Here is a 17,770-nt window from a genome sequence, read left to right as displayed (position 1 = left end):
GATCTATGCAGCCACATCCCTGGGGCCCTGTGGGGGGAAACCCATGAAGCTCGACTTCCCCTTTCCTCCTCACTTCTTCTGCAAGAAACAGCAGCGAGACGTATGGGAGGAATAATTGGTACAGCTCTGAAGGTGCCCAGGCTTGTGCTCCTGACTTATCTCAGGGTAAAACTGTCCGCGGCAGGGAAAGATGAAGCAATTTTAGCTCGGGTTTTGAAATGGAAATCCAAGCCTCCCTGCCTCCACCAGTCAGCCATCCAAGTGGGTGAAATAAACAAGAGCTGTGTTGCAAAATGGGCACAGGCCGCAGAGTCTGGGTAGTTTGTTGGCAGTGGTCATGAACTCACTTGCATTTCAAAATACCTGTCTTACGAAATTGGCTTCTGGTGTAGTTGGCGGTAAAATATCACTGTACTAAATGCTACACATAGCCAGGCGTGGTGGCTCACATCTATAATCCCAGCACTCGGGAGGCTGAGGCAGGAGGATCATTTTGAGTTTGAGACCAGTCTAAGCTACAAAGTGAGCTCAAGGCCAGCCTGAACTGCATGCATAGAGAGACCCTGTCTGAAAAAGACAAAAAAAAAAAAAAAAAAAAAAAGCCACACACACACACATACACACTCTAAACCCTATACAACAGTGATTAAAACACTGCCTGTGATCCCAGCATTGCCAGGCATGGTGGCACACACCTGCGTTCCCAGTACTTGGGAGGCTGAGGTAGGAGGGTCACCTCAAAGTTCAAAGCCAGCCTGGGCTACCTAGTGAGTTCAAGGCCAACCTGAGCAAGACCTTGTCTCAAAAATAAGAATAAAAGATGTCATCACTAATATATAATTAATAATTCACAAACATGGTTCTTCTGGTAGACCCTAAATGAAAGCTGCTATGTTTGGATGAAAAACAGTAGGCCTTGGCACCTGTCTGATGTTCCACGACAAAGCAGATACGTTCACAGTCGCTGGAAGCGCCTACGTAATTTATTACTTTTAGCAGGATTAAAGAAGAGGAACAAGACAGGGCAAGTAAACTGCTCTCTGAGCAGCAAGGGAGACGTGTAAAGACGCCACAGGGGTCCCCCGGGAGGCCTGGCTTTGCCCAAGGGTCCTTGGCAATGGGGCCCTTTCCTTTTTGTTCTCCAAATGAACTCTACTGAGCCTGCAGCTAGCGCAGGAGTGCCACCCGCCTGCACCCTCCTGCCTCAGAGTGAAAAACAGCAGCGCGAGGGGTCAGCGCAGGGAGCAGGGAAGTGTGCAAGCAAACACAGCCGTGTAGGAGTCGTGCAGGCAGGAGCATGCAGAGCTCACACTGCCAGTAGTAATAGATGCAACCTTTTCTTTCCTTCTCTGCTTCCTTTTGCAGGATGGGGGACTGAACTCAGGGCCCGCACGTGCTAAGACAGAGCTCAGCTGCTGAGCTCCACCCCCCAGCCCTGTGGCCCTGCTTCACACAGTGAAAACTGATTGTAGGAAGAAGGAAACACAAGAGAACAGAAGAAAGCGACGGCAGGACAGATAGATAAAGGGAAAAGGGATGGAGCCCGCCATGGCTTCCAGGCCAAGCTGTCCCTCCTGGGCTGTCCTGCAGCAGCCCGGGCTCAGATCACTGTGTTTTCCTCCTGGTCTCAGGCAGAGATGCGGGGTGATTTCACTGCTGTTGCTACTACAGGCTGAGGTGGCCTTGTCACCATTGCTTGGGACCGAAAATGTTCAGCTGTTGGAGTGTGTCTGTGAATGGGGATGGGGTCCACGTGGAAACTGGAAACTTATTTAGGTTCCATGTGTTTCCCGACACGGCCTGAAGGAGAGCTCATAGGACGCTTTTGTGCACCAGCGTCTCTACCGTAACCTGATCACATGGGGTCAGGTGCAGAATTTTCTACTTTGTGGCGTTATGACTGTGCTTGAGAAGTTTTGAGTTTTAGAGCATTTCAGAATTTGGGCTGGGCACAGTAGTGCTGGTGGGCATGATGGCACAGGGCCTATAATCCGAGCACGCGGGAGGCTGGGGCAGGAGGATCACCTTTAAGGTTTGAGGCCGCCTGGGCTACAAAAGCGAGTTCAAGGCCTGCCTGCACTACACAGTGAGGCTCTGCCTCAAAAACAAACAACAGACGAATGGAAAAATAAAAATGTGGTATTTATGCACAATTGTGTACTACTCTGCTAAAAGAATAAACCTGAGTCCTTTGTAGGAAATGGATACACTTTGAGACCATAATGTTAAGTGAAGTAAACCAGGCACACAGGCTTCAATAGTGCATGATTTCTCTTCTATAAGAAACCCAAAGTAGGAATAAAGGGTAAAACAAAAGCTAGATAGTAGGAAAGAAGGAGACAGATCTCCTGGGAAAGGGAAAGAGGTATAAAAACAAGGCTTTCTGAATTCCAATCTGTGCTCTTAGAAGGCAAAGTAACAAAAATAGGATGGTATTCAATGGGGCAAACACAAATGTGTTAATTATTAAATATGTACTATCAATATATATCATGGCCAGCAATATAGCTCGGGCACAGTGCCTATCAGGGCAAACACCAGGTTGCAAGCTTGATTCCTGGGACCAAAACAAAACAAACAACTTGAGAGGAATGAGAAAATAATTGAAATGTGTTATGTGCATGTATCAGTTCCCCACGAGGAAAGTAACTGTTATGGACTCCAAAAACCCAAGAATCGTAATGGGTTATCTTCAGCGGTCTAAAGTCACTTCAAAATGGCTGTCCTTCGCATATGGGGCCTGAAGGCAGCAAAATCTGTATATAGAGAAAGGGAAACTCGGAGGCAGGAGTTTCTGCTACCTGCACTCCTGGGGCAAAGCCATCAGGGTGCTCAGAGTAAAGCTGCCTTGAAGAGAGGTGTGGAAGGTAATTTCCAGGGCTGGAAGAGACAGAGTCCTATCTAAGGCATCAGAGAAAGCAGGTGCTGGAAGGCTTTGGCTGCTTGGGCAGAGGCCAACTTGGAAACAGCAAGCTTTTTGAAGCCCACAACCAAATCCAGACCTAGAAAGTAGGGACTTCCGCCTCCCAAGTACAAGCTCAGTGTGAGACAAAAGGTACTTGTTTTTCTACTGAATGTGGTCAAAACAGGAAGGCAAAAGAAGATGTGAGGCAAAGTGCTCTGAGTCAAATTCAAGGGCCCAGGAAATCCGATTTCCTTGATCTTTATGAATTTTCCCAAGCGCCTTTTGTTTACTGGGCCTTCAGCTTGCCTGTGTAAACTGAGCAGAATTTCCCAGAGCTGAAAGGGACATTCACATCCTCCTAAATCGGAGCTCAGGTATCACTACCACCCCAGTCCCTCTCCCCTACCTAGTGGGTTTCCTTTTCTCCTTCTCTTAGCTCTTTGTTACCTGCTCCTTCTCTTCCTCCTCCCCTTTCAGAAGTAGAAACAACAAAATACAGATTCTTTTCCTAATCTCAAGTACAGTAGGTCCTCTACTCTGTCCCCTGGTCCCTGCTAAGATCCGAAACCTCAAGATTTATTCTCTCCCTACCTTCCCCCACCAGATGGCTCCCTTCTTTCCTAAGAGGAATTGTGAGGCCAGCTGTTAAGATCTTTTTTAATTGTTTTGTTTGCACTGGAATCCTCCTGTCTCAGCCTCCTGGGAGGCTAGGATTATAGGCATGTACTACCATGTTTAGGAGGGTCTTTACCAAAAATTGTGTGTGCGTTTGTGTGTACACATGCATGCACACATGTGTGTTTTTATCTTTAAGGATGACATCTGACTGCATTAGATATATATAAAATCCTCTCTCTTATGTGGGTCTTTATTACCATAACTAACAGTCATGGGAGTTTATGATATTTATAAAATCTCATTAAGTCCTGGAACTTGTAAAGCATGAACAATCCACTCTGAGCTTTCACCCCTTCTGCCAGTCACTCACGGCATACAGTGGTGAGACAAGCGAGTTGTAACTGAGGCTGTAACTAAAGCAGCCCGCGGGGATCTGGTCTAGAACTGAAAGGAGAGGCGAAAACTAGCTGCCCTTTCAAACTCACACCTATTAAATAACGGAAACCAGGCAAGCTCACAGCCGCATGTGCAAATTTGAAAATGTTTCCCCGAGGACATTTCTTTTTGCAGCTGAACTACCTGGGAAGGCTCTGGAAAAGGGGAGATGACCTCCTGGCCTGACAGTCAGGATCTGGGGCCCCTGGGAGCCCTGTCTTTTGCTCTCTATTGCTTCTGCTCTTTTTCTCTTCCAGTCTCTGCATTTGACAAAACATTAGTGTCTCCAACTGTCACCTGCGCCGTTTTCCCAGGATAAGAGCAAGTGTTGTAGCCTTGGACATTTTGACAAGTGTCTCCCCCAGTCAGGCCTGGGGACATGTCACTTGCCTATAGCACCGGCTTCCCCAAGTTACACACGTTAAAATGACACAGAGCCTTTCCATTGGGTGAGCACCCGAGTTTCTCCAAGGGAATCACACCTCGGCTGTGTCTAGGCTACCACTGTCCGCCTCCTCCTCCTCCTTCTCCTGGGGACCCCTCAGTGCCCATTCCCTCTTTCCCCCAGCTCACAGCCAGCATTTCTCCACTGCCACAATCAGCTTGCATCACCTGGGCTGCTGGTTTCCTCCGAGATCCATGGCCTACTGCAAGGACAAATTGCCACCCTGAGGGGACCTGAACTGCACTCAGCCCTGTGCCTTGGGACAGCCAGGCTGGTCCCAGGGAAATACATCCTAGGCGTGCAGCAAAAGCGACAGCATATTTGGGGGGGGGATTAATTATGCTTCTGCTCTTTATCAAAACTATAAGCATATATACTGTTACAGTTAGTATATACACAAAAATAAAACTGGTGGATACATTACAATCATGCACTTGTTTTTTATTTTCATCTTTTTGAGACAGGGTCTCACTCATGCAGTTCAGGCCGGCCGTGAGCTCACTTTGTAGCCTAGGCTGGTCTTGAACTCACAAGGATCCTCCTGCCTCAGCCTCCCAAGTGCTGGGATTACAGGCGTGCCACACCTCAGCCCGGCTCACATACTTTATTTACTGACAGCTAATTGCTTTCTGTCATTGTTTCATCTACCTGGTTTCCCTTTCAGCCTTAATCACCACCACATTTTCACTTACAGTAAATACTTCAATTTAACCAATCTGCCAGCATTTGACATGGTTAATTAATAACAAAGGCTCCTGCAAATGGCTTCTGGTTAGCCCTTGGTTTTGTGGGGCTTCATTTTTTAGCGGGAGGGGGAATTGGCTGTTGTTTTGTTTTTTATTTTTTGAGACAGGTTTTCACCGTTGTGGCTTAGGTTGTTCCTGAAATCGCTATGTATGTAGCCCAGGCTGGCCTCGAACTTGCAGTGGTCCTCCTGCCTCAGTCTCCCCAGTGGTACCATCCCTGGATACTGGGTTTCATGTTCTAAAGCAGGAAGAATGCTTGATTGTGCTGATGGCCTATAAGCAGACATCACCCTCAACTCCACTCCTTCATTTACTGGTCCTCAACTTCCGTTTCCTCATGAACGTCTACTCCTGGCCACCAGGAGCACAAACCGAGCGGGAGTCCTTCCTAATGGCTGTGTGATAAGCCTCATAAAGTTATTTTTTGCAATTAATGGTTTCACTGACAATTTTACTGCTTCTCTCCAAACTACCTCATTCCCTGGGGCCCCTGCATAGGCATCTATAATGAGCCTTCCCAGTCCAACAAAATTGGCCTCAGAATACAGACTGCTCTATTTTAAAACACTCATCTTTAGCTCTCTTATTTTCCTAATCTTTATTTTTGGAACATAACACTTGAAAATACATTTATTCGAAGAGTAAAATGCTCTAAAGCAGGGCCATAAAAGTGATTTATTCATGAGTATCACACTCCTCTCCCAGCTGATGTGCACACGACATTTATTTTTCTGAGCAGATCCTTTGGCCCATCCTAAATCTTTATCTCTGGGCGGGAACTTTTTATCCCATCTTTGCTCCAAAAAGTCTCACCATGAGCTAGAAGGGACTTGCTGGGGGGTCAGAACCATTATTTGGGAAGTTGTACTATGAATCGATGATATTCCCATGTTACAATTACTGGCTTTATTAGGCAATCAATTTGCTGTTTTTTAATTAGAGAAAGAAGATTTCTTAAGTTATCATTCTGCAGTCACTTGCAGTGGCCTTTTCTAATCATGCTGTGCTGGCAGCGGGAGCTCAGGAAAACTCACTTTCCTCTTGGGCGGGGAACCTTTACTCCAGAAGTGATTTCTGGTGGCCCCCAGCCCTGTCCCAAAGGACACAGCAGAAGAAAGAACCAGCACTGAAAATACTCCCTTTATCCTGTATGGTTTTCAAAGCAGTTCCATCCCTCTCTGTTCACTAGTTTCTTAAAAACAAAGATGAGTGGTCAGAGACTCAGGAAGATTAAATAAAGGGAGTCTTCGAGGACTCACAGCTGTCCCTGGGTCAGTCAGTGTCAGAGCCCAGCCTTTAAATAACCACTCGATGATTCCAATCTCAAAAACAAATTCCATTTCCAAACATGATTAGCAATGCTGCAATTTTCATAAATGGTTATGGTGATGAATCTTTTATAAGCAATACTTACCAAGGACTGTGCTTTTCTTAGCCTAGCTTGGTCCTGAAGTTTGTTTTTCTTATTATGTGACTGTTGGCTGAAATCTGGAGTCGTTTCATTTCTTTTTCTTCTTCTGTAAATTGTAAGGCACGGGGGAAAAGTATAAATTGTCACTTTACAACTTTGGTGGCATACATAGATATTTGTTCCTTTGACTTCTTTGCCCTGTGACTTGAAAGACTGTCTGCATTCAACTGGAAATAAGCCAAATGTCTATCAATAGAGAACCGGTTGAATAAGCTCTGGGACAACACATAATGGAGTATTATGCGCTGTAAGAAGAAAGCCACAATATTCCTATAGATGACTTCAGAGTGAGCGCCAGGATATAATGTTACAGGAAAAAAGTAGATAAAGAAAGGTGAATGTTTTACTATATGCTACACATTTCAGAAAGGAGGAGATTCAAAAAGTACATATATGCATATGTTTATGTATATATTTGTTTGTACATTAATTTTTAAAATTAGTACTATTATTACTAGCATTTATAATTCTGGAGACTCAAGCTGTGTAACACTCAGCTACATCCCTAACCATTTTTATTTTTTAAGTTGTGAAGTAGGGTCTCAATAAATTGCCCAAGCTGGCTTTGAACTTGTGGTCTTTTTTGCCTCAGCTTCCCAAATACCTGAGATGCTAGGCAAGCCCCTCAATGCCCAGCTAGATCTGATTTTGATTTTTAGCATACCGGGAATTGAACCCAGAGCCTTGCACATGCTAGGCAAGCAATCTACCACTGAGCTACAGCCCCAACTCTCTGTTTAAAGAAAATATTTGAGACAGGGTCTTGCTCAAATTTACAATCTTCCCATCTCAGCCTCCCAAGTAGCTGGGATTAGAGATGTACATCTCCTAGTGCTAGGTTGATTTATCTTTTTAAGAGTCCACCCCATCCTCTCAAGTTTCCTTGGTCACAAGTGTTTGAATCTCATAGAAAAGTCAAGAGAAAGCTACGTGTGGTTGCACACACCTGTAATCTCAGCACTTGGGAGGCTGAGGCAGGAGGATTGCTGAGAGTGTGAGGTCAATCTGGGCTATATAGTGAGTTTAATGCCAGCCTGAATTACAGAGCAAGACTTTATCTCAAAATAACAGTAACAAAAACAACAGTGACAACAACCTCAGCAGGTCATCGATCTATCTTAGCAAATGTAACTGATTAAGTGTGCCTCTCACTTACCCATGAAAAAGGTGCTGAACCATATGGTGCTGGTTTGGAATTTAATATTAAAACATCAAATGAGACCACCACATTAAGTAATTACAGCTATAAATTGCAAATAAATCATGATTCAAAGGGCAACTTTCCTAAGAATGGTTAGTTTACTTTTTCAATAGCTTCTTGCTTCTTTGTGTTGAAAAATCTTTGTTTCATAGCAAGTTTTTTATTTTTCACCTTCTCATCTACTGAAATGTCCATAAATTGTTTTGAACAAGAGGGAAGATGAGAAGGACACAGGGCTTCTTACCCTTGGGAGCCGGGCTGGAAGGGATCACAGTTGTCCAGATAATTAAAACGGATTATATCCGTTGGATGCTTGTCAGAGGATCGCCAGGGTGGAAGTTCTCTCTCCCCCAGGTTATTCTTTCTTCTTGTGGAGGAGGACCGGAAAGGGGACTGCTTATCCCCTGGAGAGCTGCTTGCAACTGGCTGAACATTGGTGATTACAAAGCCATCTTTTGGAGGTGTCTAAGAGTAGAAAATGTATTATTTCTGCTCCCAAAGCACTATGCTAATAATGACAACAATAAAACAAACAATATTGTCATCAGCATCGCCATCTCATCACCACGGATATGAGATGGTGATCACGGCAGCCTGAGCCCCAGAGACCCGACCATGGGCCAGGCAGTCCCGAGCAGTTCTCAGGCATTATATTATTTAACCTTCACAGTATCTTTACAGTTCATCAGTATTACTCCTATTTCACAGGAGAGAAAATTGACCACAAGATAAATTGATTAATTTTCTTACTACAACCAAGTAGAATTTGAATTTGCATCCAGGACCATCTTCTTTGAGCCCACACATTAAACCTTATCCCACACTGCCAGCTTTGTTACCATACCATTGTCTATCTAGTCATTTTACTCATAAAAAGATGCAATTAAAAAAAGGTGCTCCGGCCCTAACGATCTCTGACATAAATTATGAACCAAGCAGGAATGGATTATAAATTCCATCAGCTATGCAACTGAACCATTCCCGAAGGACACTTCTGCTTATTTTCTAAAATTGAAAGTCTGCCTTTTGTGTGTAAAATTCATATGGGTTATACGTACGTGTGATAGCCTAAGGGAAATGGTACTGGTATGCTGGGATGCCATTAAGAGCTTAATTTTTGTTCATTAAGAGATTAGGGAAGCTTTTCTTGGTAAATTGGTTTGTTTCAATTGTGTGTGAAAATCCAGAAATTCCCCAGTTGGGGCCTGGGATATAGCACAACCTACAGCAGGTTTAGTATGTGCCAGGCCCTGGGTCCGAGAAGGGAGAGACAGAGACAGAGACTGAGAGACAGAGACACACAGAGAGAGAGGGAGAGAGCAAGATAGAGGCACAGAGAGAGACTGCAAGAGAGAGACAGATGGGAAGAGACAGAGACAGATGGGGAGAGAAAGAGACAGGAAGACAGACAGACAGAAAGACAGATGGGAAGACAGACAGAGAGAGAGAGGCAGGGAGAGACAGAAAGACAGGCTGAGATAGAGACAGAAACAGAGACAGAAAGGCGCTGGCATGGAGGAAGACAAGGAAGATGAGAAAAGAAGGAGTGAAAAAGACAGCACGGAGGCACCCTCAGCCCTCTGTTGCCTGGATCACTCTCCCGCACCTCCATCGCGGGATCCATGCAGCGCTCCAGGTTGTGATTCTGGTTCTGTTTCTGTGTCCCAGGCCACTAGACTAGACTCTGGGAAAGCAGGTTAGGATTTCCATTCTCTCGGCACCTCACACACAACAGTGTGTCATAAATATTTACTCACTCAATGATTGATGATAACCTAATAGTGATTAAGAAGACATTTTATACTAATTCAGTATTTCCAGCAGGTCTCATCTAGAATGGACATTCATCTCATTTCTCGGGAAGAGGTTGAGTGAAATACTACTAAAAATAAATAATACATAGTAATGTAAAAAAGAGTTTCAGAGGAAAATGTTCAGATATAAATGCCAGTAATTATATATAACAATGATTAACTTTTGCTGAATGTGGTGGCACGTGCCTATAATCCCAGCTACTTGGGAGGCTGAGGCAGGAAGATCACAAGTTTGAGGTCAGCCCGGGCAATCTACCAAGACCCTGTTGCAAAATAAAACACAACTGGGAAGGTAGCTCATTGATAAGAGTGCCTTTGGGTTCAATCCCCAATGCTGAAAAAAATCTGAAAAGCACAAAACAAAATCTGTGACAATTTTTTATGTGAAGGAAACCAAATTTTTGTTTACATCACAGAATCTGTTTGTTTGTTTACCCAGCGCCTCTAGCACGCTAGGCCAGCACTTGCTCTGCAGGGAGCTACATCTCTGCCCTGTAGTCTTCCTGAGGATTCTTTTTTCATCTCAAAGGGCTGTTGAGTTTTGTTAAATGATTTTTGTTTGAATACACATATTAAAATGATCATGTGATTTATTAAGGCTTTTGGTTTCTCATAGAAGAAATACCACACAATACATAAGCTTGTGTGTCTGATTTATTTCATTTAACATTATGGCCTCAAGGTCCATTTGTTTTCCTACAAATGACTCTTTTTTTGTTGTCTTTTTCCTTTTTATCGGTACCGGGGATCAAACTCACGACCGCCTGCTTCCAAGGCAGGCACTTATGCCACTGAGCTAAATCCCCAGCCCCTACAAATGACTTTTTTTTTTTTGCTTTGAATTCCCTATGGAACCCAGGCTGGCCTTGAACTCACAGAGATCCTCTGGCCTCAGTCTCCTCAATTCTGGGATTATAGGCATGGGCCACCACGTCCAGCTAAATGATTCATCTTTCACAATGAGAAGGGGACTAAGAGATGGATCAAGAGGGAAGGAAGGGTGAGGGAGGGGGTATAAAAAGAACTGATATGTGTGTGTGTATGTGGTGTACATGCACGGACACCCCACTGGGAAAGCAATCATCACGTACTAGCCACCCAGACTAATTAAAAATGATGACAGCATTAAGATCCTCTCAAACATGATTATATATTTTTCTCTTTCAACCTGTGGATTATAGTAATTGATTTTTTTTTTTTTTTTGAACCAGGAATTGAAGTCAGGACCTTACGTTTGCCAGGCAGGTGCTGTGCCCCTGAACTGTATCCCCAGCCCTGTTGATTTTTGACTCTTAGGCCAATATGATTTTTCCCCCCTAGGGACACCCCACGAGTCCTGGTGGGGTTTTTTTTTTTTCCTATTCCTGAATTTAATTTGTTAATTCCTTGAAGAGTACTCCTGTTTGGTTCAAAATTGTCTCTGTGTTCAAGATATTGATCTGTGGTTTTGTTTTCTTATAAAGTCTCTGTCTAGTTTGGTAGCAGAGTAATGAGTTGTGAGGTGTTCCTTCTCCCACTGTTTTCTGAAAGAGTTTACACAGAATTGGTATTACGTCTTCTGTAAATGTGTGAGAAAATTCACTGGTAAATCTGTCTAGTCTGGATTGGGGTGGACGTTTTAAAATTATGTTACTTATATTTTTATTTATTTATTTTGCTTATTTATTGTCTTTTTGAGACAGGGTTTCACTATGCAGTTCAGCTGGTCTTGACTGTGTGGCCCAGGCTGGCCTCATACTCATAATGATCCTCCTCCTGCCTTGGCCTCCTGAGTTTCTAGGGTTACAGGCATGTGCCTCCATGCCCAGCCATATATTCAATTTTAATTCAAAATGAACAGATTTGTTCATGTTTTCTATTGTTTATTGAGTAGTTATGGTAGTTTGTGTTTTTCAAGGATCTTGTCCTTCATCTACGTGGTTGAATTTAGTGATAACAAGTTGTTTATAATAGGTCTCACTATATTGTCCCCGGTGGTCTTGAATTTGAGATCCTTCTGCTTCAGCTTCCTGAGTGCTGGGATTACAAGTGTGTGCCACTGTGCCCAGCTATTAGTTGATTTTCTTAACCTTAGCCTTTCTAATTTAGCTTTAGTTCTTTCATATAGCAGTGTATCCACTACAGAAATTTAATACACACAAAGAGTAACAACTGTTTTACATCCAAACTACCCATTATTGGAAAAAAAACCTACCCACTACTTTTAAACATAGTTACACATAAGCGTTTTGTGGAAATTTGTTGTTCTGAAGACAAAGCATAAAGCTGGTCTTACATGTTACACTCAAAATTCCTTCACAGTCTACTAGTTAATCGCATTCCTCTCTCTGCCCATGGCAGCCTGAGCTTCAGCTACTGAAAGCCACTCCCTGAGTCTGAGAACAAGACTCCAGAAAAGGCTGAGAAGGGAAGGAGCCCTAACCCGGGTGGCTCTGAAAACTTCTAAGATTCTGCATCTAAAGTTATATTTTTAGCAGGCGGTAGGACAACACCTGTAATCCCAGCTGCTGTGAATTCAAGGCCAGCCTGGGTAACATAACAGGATCCCATTTCAAAAACATTTTTTTAAAGAAGTAAATAAATAAATAAATAAATACTATCTGTTTTGAAAAATAAAGCCTCATGGGGCACACAAGCTCCTGACATCAGAAAGACCACTTTTATTGTTACCGCTGTAACAATGTTAATTACACATAGTTTATTATTACATTAAGTGTAGCTAGAGTACTTTAAGAAACTACAATGAAACGCAAACCTAGGAGTTGACTATTCATATTTCAAAAAGCTTTTTCAATTTTAAAAGGATTCCCTGCAGTTTTTTTTATAGACTGTGATACCCTTGAGGTTTAAAATTATTTTAAAAATTAATTTACACATAACTTTTTAGGAGCTCATCTATTTTACAAAATGATGCCTAACCATGCATGTTTATAGACAATGCCATCCACAAAGGCACTCAAAATTTTCTAATAAATTATCTGATTAGCTGTGACTGTAAATGTGAAAATAAACACTGGTTTTAATGCATTGAAAGCCACTAGGAAAAATTAATCCCTCACTATTTACTTTTTCTGATTTCATGTAAATGCTGTGCATTGCTTAGTGTCTAAACTTTTTAAAAATGATCTTTCATTACACTCTTATTATCCCCTCTGCTTAACTAATGTCTTTATTGGAAAATTGTCCCTTATAAATGATACAAAAATAAAAATTCAAGCTGGGAGTGGTAGCACCTGCCTGTAATCCCTGTCCCCTTCAAGGTTGAGGCAGAAGGATCTTCAATTCAAACCCAGCAATTTAACAACTTAACAATTTAGGGAGTCACTGTCTCAAAATAAAAAAGGGCTGGGCATGTAGCTCAGCAATAAAGCTCTGGGTTCAATCCCCAGTACCATAAATAAATAGATAAATAAATAAACAAACAAATAAATTCCAAGCTAACAGCTCCATGGTACAGCACTTCTCTGGCATGGGTGAGACCCTGGGCTCCAGTCCCAGCACTCTAGGAGATAAATAAATAGAAGTTAAAAACAAACTCCACTTCACCTTGTAGGATCACAGAAAAATGAGAATTAGTAACGTAAAATATGATGGCTACAGGTCACAGATACTGCACATTACTCAGAGTTCCTAGGTCAGATCGTATCTGAGCTAAAGGAACAGACGTCAGGGGCCAGGACAGACAGAGGTCACCATGGGCTGAAGGTGGCAAGGGAGGGCTCTCAGTTAACATGGGCATCTGCAAAAGGGCTTTGGTGCCTCAGAGAAGGAGCATTTTGGAATTGTAGTGGAAGGAAACACCCTCTGAGCTATCACCAACCCTCAGCTTCAGGTTTGATCATTTATTCCTAGTTCCAGACTGTATCACAGCTGATGTCCGTGAGTGTGCCGTGCTCTCTCCCAAGCGTACCTTGGGCTTGGTGACGTGGAGCTTTTTCACCATTTGAATATAGTGCTTCTTCCACACCCCCTGCTCGAAGGGACTCGGGGAGAAATCAAGGCGCCAGTTAAACCGCAAGCATTTCAGCATCCACAGCTGGTCCAGCTCTGATACGTTCTTCCAGTGCCAGCTCACCTGGGAGAACAATGACAATTAAACAGAAAGGTCTCCCTCGGTCCCCTGCCCAACTTCTCTAGGTTCCTAACTGTCATTCTGGACCTCACGCACACTTTTTCTTTGTTTTTTTTTTCTTTTTGTCATTTTCCTCCAAATCACAGCTTAGTTACCTCCTACCTGGAGTAGGGTTACTTTAAATGCTAATTCAGACTTAGAGTCTACTAAGATTACCAGGCACCTATTAACCATCTTCATAGCAATCTAGGGAGATGAGTGTAATTATTACTCTCACACTGCAAATGAGGGCACTTAGGCTCAGTGAGACTTGCAAACTCCCAAAGGAGTCCTGAAAGTCAGATGAAAGTCACATGAAGGTAGCTTAGACTCGGGCCTGCCCATTGTATTCCTTTCATGATGTGCATCTTTTTCCTCCATTCTTCGGTTTCTCTAAACACACATTTTATAAACAGAACACAACTGCCAATACTGCCCGGCGTGTATCATGAAGACTTTAGGATCCATACCCTTAGTATTACGGCTGGTCCCATGCATCCAGGAAATGGGGGAGGTGGCCCTGCCTTGAGTGGTAGTATTTACAGCAATTATCCCAGATAAGTCTTACTAGGAACTAAGGTCACGCTCATATATAAAGCTGAGACCAGGATTCTGCTGCTAAGCTGTAACAGTTGCAAAGACGACTAATTTTCAAACCTAAATTTCACCCTGGAGGACTGATTTCTTTTCAAGATAAGTTAAATAATCAATAACTGTGAAGTGCCCCCTCAAGAATCAGATTGTTTTCTATAATGGCCCTTGTTATCCATACGTGTGTGTGTGGGGGGGGTGCATTACTGGGAATTGAGCCCATAGCCCTTGCACTGAGCTACATCCTCAGCCTCTTGTTTTTTTAATGGTTTATTTTGAGACAGGGACTCACCAAATAGCTAAGTCACCCAGGCTGAGCTAGAACTTTCAATCCTCCTGTCTCAGCCTCACAGAGTTCTGGGGTTACCAATAGGCCACCATGCCCAACTTCCTACATCCATTTTTCTACTCTTTCTCCCTCCTTCCACCCCCCACTTATGGGATTCCAGCCATGTTTAGTGCTGCATTATGTGCTGAAGAAAGAAATCAGGGAAAGAGGAGTGCAAGTTAAAAGATAAAAGTTTCAGCAGCTGGAAAGAAGACTGAAGAACAGTGCATACAGATGATGGAATCTGCTAGGCCAAATCGCATTTCTGTCGAATGACCACAACCCCATGGTGGAAAACTTGGAAAATTCTGAGATGTTTTAATAAGAACAACACCTACAACCTCATCAGCTAGAGATGATCATTACTGACAAACCAGTATAAGTTCTTCTGTTTTTAGTGTTGTTTTTTCTAAGGCATGTATGAAACAAAATGGGGAAACCACACATACAATGAAACCTTGCCTCCTGCATTTCAATGCCACAGGGCCTCTCTTCTTCCACAGCTTTTCTAATGGCTGTAATAATTCATCACATAGCTGTATGTGTACCTATTACTGAACATTTTATTTTTTTAATTTTAGAGAGAACAAAACCAAACAAAATAAAACAGAATAAAGTCCCTCAAAACAGAATAACAAAAGTAATACAGGATCCCAAAACAGGATAATAGGAAATCAACCATGACTACCATAGTGCCTCTTGTTATCTTCAAAATTGCTGCCCATCCCATCAGACATAACAAAATCAAAACACAACAGAATAAAACCAATCAAAACAAGACATTAAATAAACAAAACAGTGCTGGCTTTGGCAGCACCTATACTAAAATTGAATAACACAAAACAGTAAAACAGAGCAAAACAAAACAGTGAAAATCATATTGAATTTCAAAAACGAGACAGAAGATCCCTCCTAGTTGCTATATTGCATATTGTTGTCCTCTAAATGGAAGCTCAGACTATCAGCTTTAGGCCTGCAAAATCAATCAGACAATATAAACATTCAGTTGTTTTTGTACCTCAGTTGCTATCAACTCAGCCTGTGTTCCTTTGAGTTAGCCGGTTGCTTGGGGCTGGGGGGCGGGCGGGCTTGGCTTTTCTTGTCTCCTAGCCTGTGTACCAGCTGGCTCACGGGAAGGGCATTTTCTATTTCTCCTCCCGGCCCATAGTTACTCTATTACTGAACATTTGGATTACTATGTTCTTTTAAATGTCTCTGTCATTTTTAGAAAGATAATATGTGTACAGTAATATAAAGTTCAAAGAGGCAAAGGAACACACAGTCTCTCTCCCATACCTGTTCTCCAGCTTCCATTTGCAACTCTGGGTACAACTGCTGTTGCCTGGTGCTTATGGGTCAGTTCAGAAATATGTTAGGCAAATATTAACAAATGCTTATCTCTTCTGTTTCTTTCCAAAATAACAAAACTTTCCTATTCTGTAGCTTTGCTTTGCTTTTTTCTCCTTGGTACCCTAATTAGGCAATCATTGCAATTTATTTACCCTGTCCCCAACTGGTGGCCCTTCCTATGGTTTGCTGCCTTCTGCTATGACAAACAGTGCTGCAATATCTTCACAGAGAAATCATTTTAACCCATCTGACAAACAGACCCACCATATGTGGAATGGCTGTGCTAAAAGAAATTCTTTTTTTTTAAATTTTATTTAAAAGGAAAAAGAGAAAAAACAAAACAAAACAAAGTGGTGTAAGGGTACAAATAATACAGAACTACAAAAAAAAAAAAAACCAGTAAGAAATCACCAGTTAATAGATTACATACTGTCATCTTAGAGATAGTTGCTCAAATCACGCTAAAAGAAATTCTTGTCGGAAAATTTAACACTACCCAGTTCTTCTCCATGGTGGTTGTACAAATTTGTCTAGTAAGTGTGCATCAAGTTCTTATTTTCCCCAGCTCTTACAAATGCAGAATATTACCACTAACAGAGAGCCAAGCTGAGCCACGAAAAATGGCAGACAGGAGACTGAGCAGCCCAAGTATGGTAGAGACACCTGCATATATATGTTTGTGTGTGTGTGTGTGTGTGTGTGTGTGTGTATGTGTGTGTGTGTGTGTGTGTGTGAACCACTTGGTTGATTTCTTTCCTCATTTTTTGATGGGTTGAGTATTTTCTCTCATTTATGTATATATATATATATATATATATATATTTAAAAATATATGCATATATATGCATATATTTTTTAAAATAAGGAAATAGCCCTTTGTTTGAAATACATATTTTCCCTACCTACTATTTGATTTATGATGGGGTTTTTTTCCAATGCAGAATATTTCTTCTTTTTACGGTCACAATTTAAAGTCTTGCCACTTTCATTCCTGCTCACAATGTGGAAAATTAATGAAGCAAGGCTGGAAATTGCACATTTTCTTTTAAGGCTTCTGGATATTGCAGAATTCTCATAAAAGCCTCTGGTTCTGTGTTGTTTTGTTTCTTTCTTTTCAAGTGTGTGGATGGTTTCCTTTGGTGTGATATTAACTCCTCTTCTACTGGCATTTGTTTTCTATGCCCCTACCCAAAGGTCACAATGCCAATTTGCTTCTGACTGCATTTATTTTCTGAATCTTAAAAACCCAAAGCAACACATTATATGTGTATTGTAGCAGATAATATCTGATTTGACTAAATTCTAGGGCAAGATTCAGCCGGTTGTGATGGTACACATCCATAATCCCAGGACTCTGAGGCTGAGGCAGGAAAACCTCCAGTTTCAGCCCAGCCTGGTAATGTAGCTAGTCTTGGTCTCAAAAATTTAAAAAAAAAAAAAATCAGGTGGGGAAGTAGCTCAGTTTGAAGGCCCTGGAATCAATCCCCAGTAACTAGAGGGAAAAAAGGAAGAAAAAGAAAAAAAAAAAAAAAAACTTGTCAGAAACGACTATCAGGTTTATAACTTAAATAATTTAACTTTGCTTTAATGTATTACAGAATTTTTTTTACACAATTATTTTAAAGAAAATAATAGCCAGCACCTTGCTCTGCTCACCTGAGTCTCTTCTGTCTCGCTCACATCTTCGGGCACCTTATTTTGAAGCTTTTCTATTCGTGCGTGGCCTGCAGTCTACAATTTAAGATCACGCTACAG

General features: G+C 42.1%; 1 protein-coding gene across 6 annotated transcripts in view; it reads right to left on the bottom strand.

The window, feature by feature from the left end:
- Fbxo16 (F-box protein 16) overlaps positions 1 to 17,770 on the bottom strand; it is a 56,427-nt gene that overhangs the window by 18,172 nt on the left and 20,485 nt on the right. For 4 of the 6 annotated variants that reach the window (XM_063234973.1, XM_063234976.1, XM_063234977.1 and 1 more), the window contains 4 exons: positions 17,672 to 17,746; positions 13,546 to 13,710; positions 8,066 to 8,286; positions 6,564 to 6,666 (listed from right to left, as the gene is read on the bottom strand). In XM_063234973.1, the coding sequence (XP_063091043.1) occupies positions 6,564 to 6,666; positions 8,066 to 8,286; positions 13,546 to 13,710; positions 17,672 to 17,746 (564 nt within the window). The remainder of the gene's footprint in view (positions 1 to 6,563; positions 6,667 to 8,065; positions 8,287 to 13,545; positions 13,711 to 17,671; positions 17,747 to 17,770) is intronic. The other 2 variants (XM_023561569.2, XM_003479704.4) reach the window with 1 other exon arrangement.

Source organism: Cavia porcellus, unplaced genomic scaffold (assembly GCF_034190915.1).
Source record: "Cavia porcellus strain 051 isolate PalLab524CR breed Dunkin Hartley unplaced genomic scaffold, mCavPor4.1 scaffold_24, whole genome shotgun sequence".
NCBI lineage: Eukaryota > Metazoa > Chordata > Mammalia > Rodentia > Caviidae > Cavia > Cavia porcellus.
This window is presented reverse-complemented; position numbering and strand designations above follow the sequence as displayed.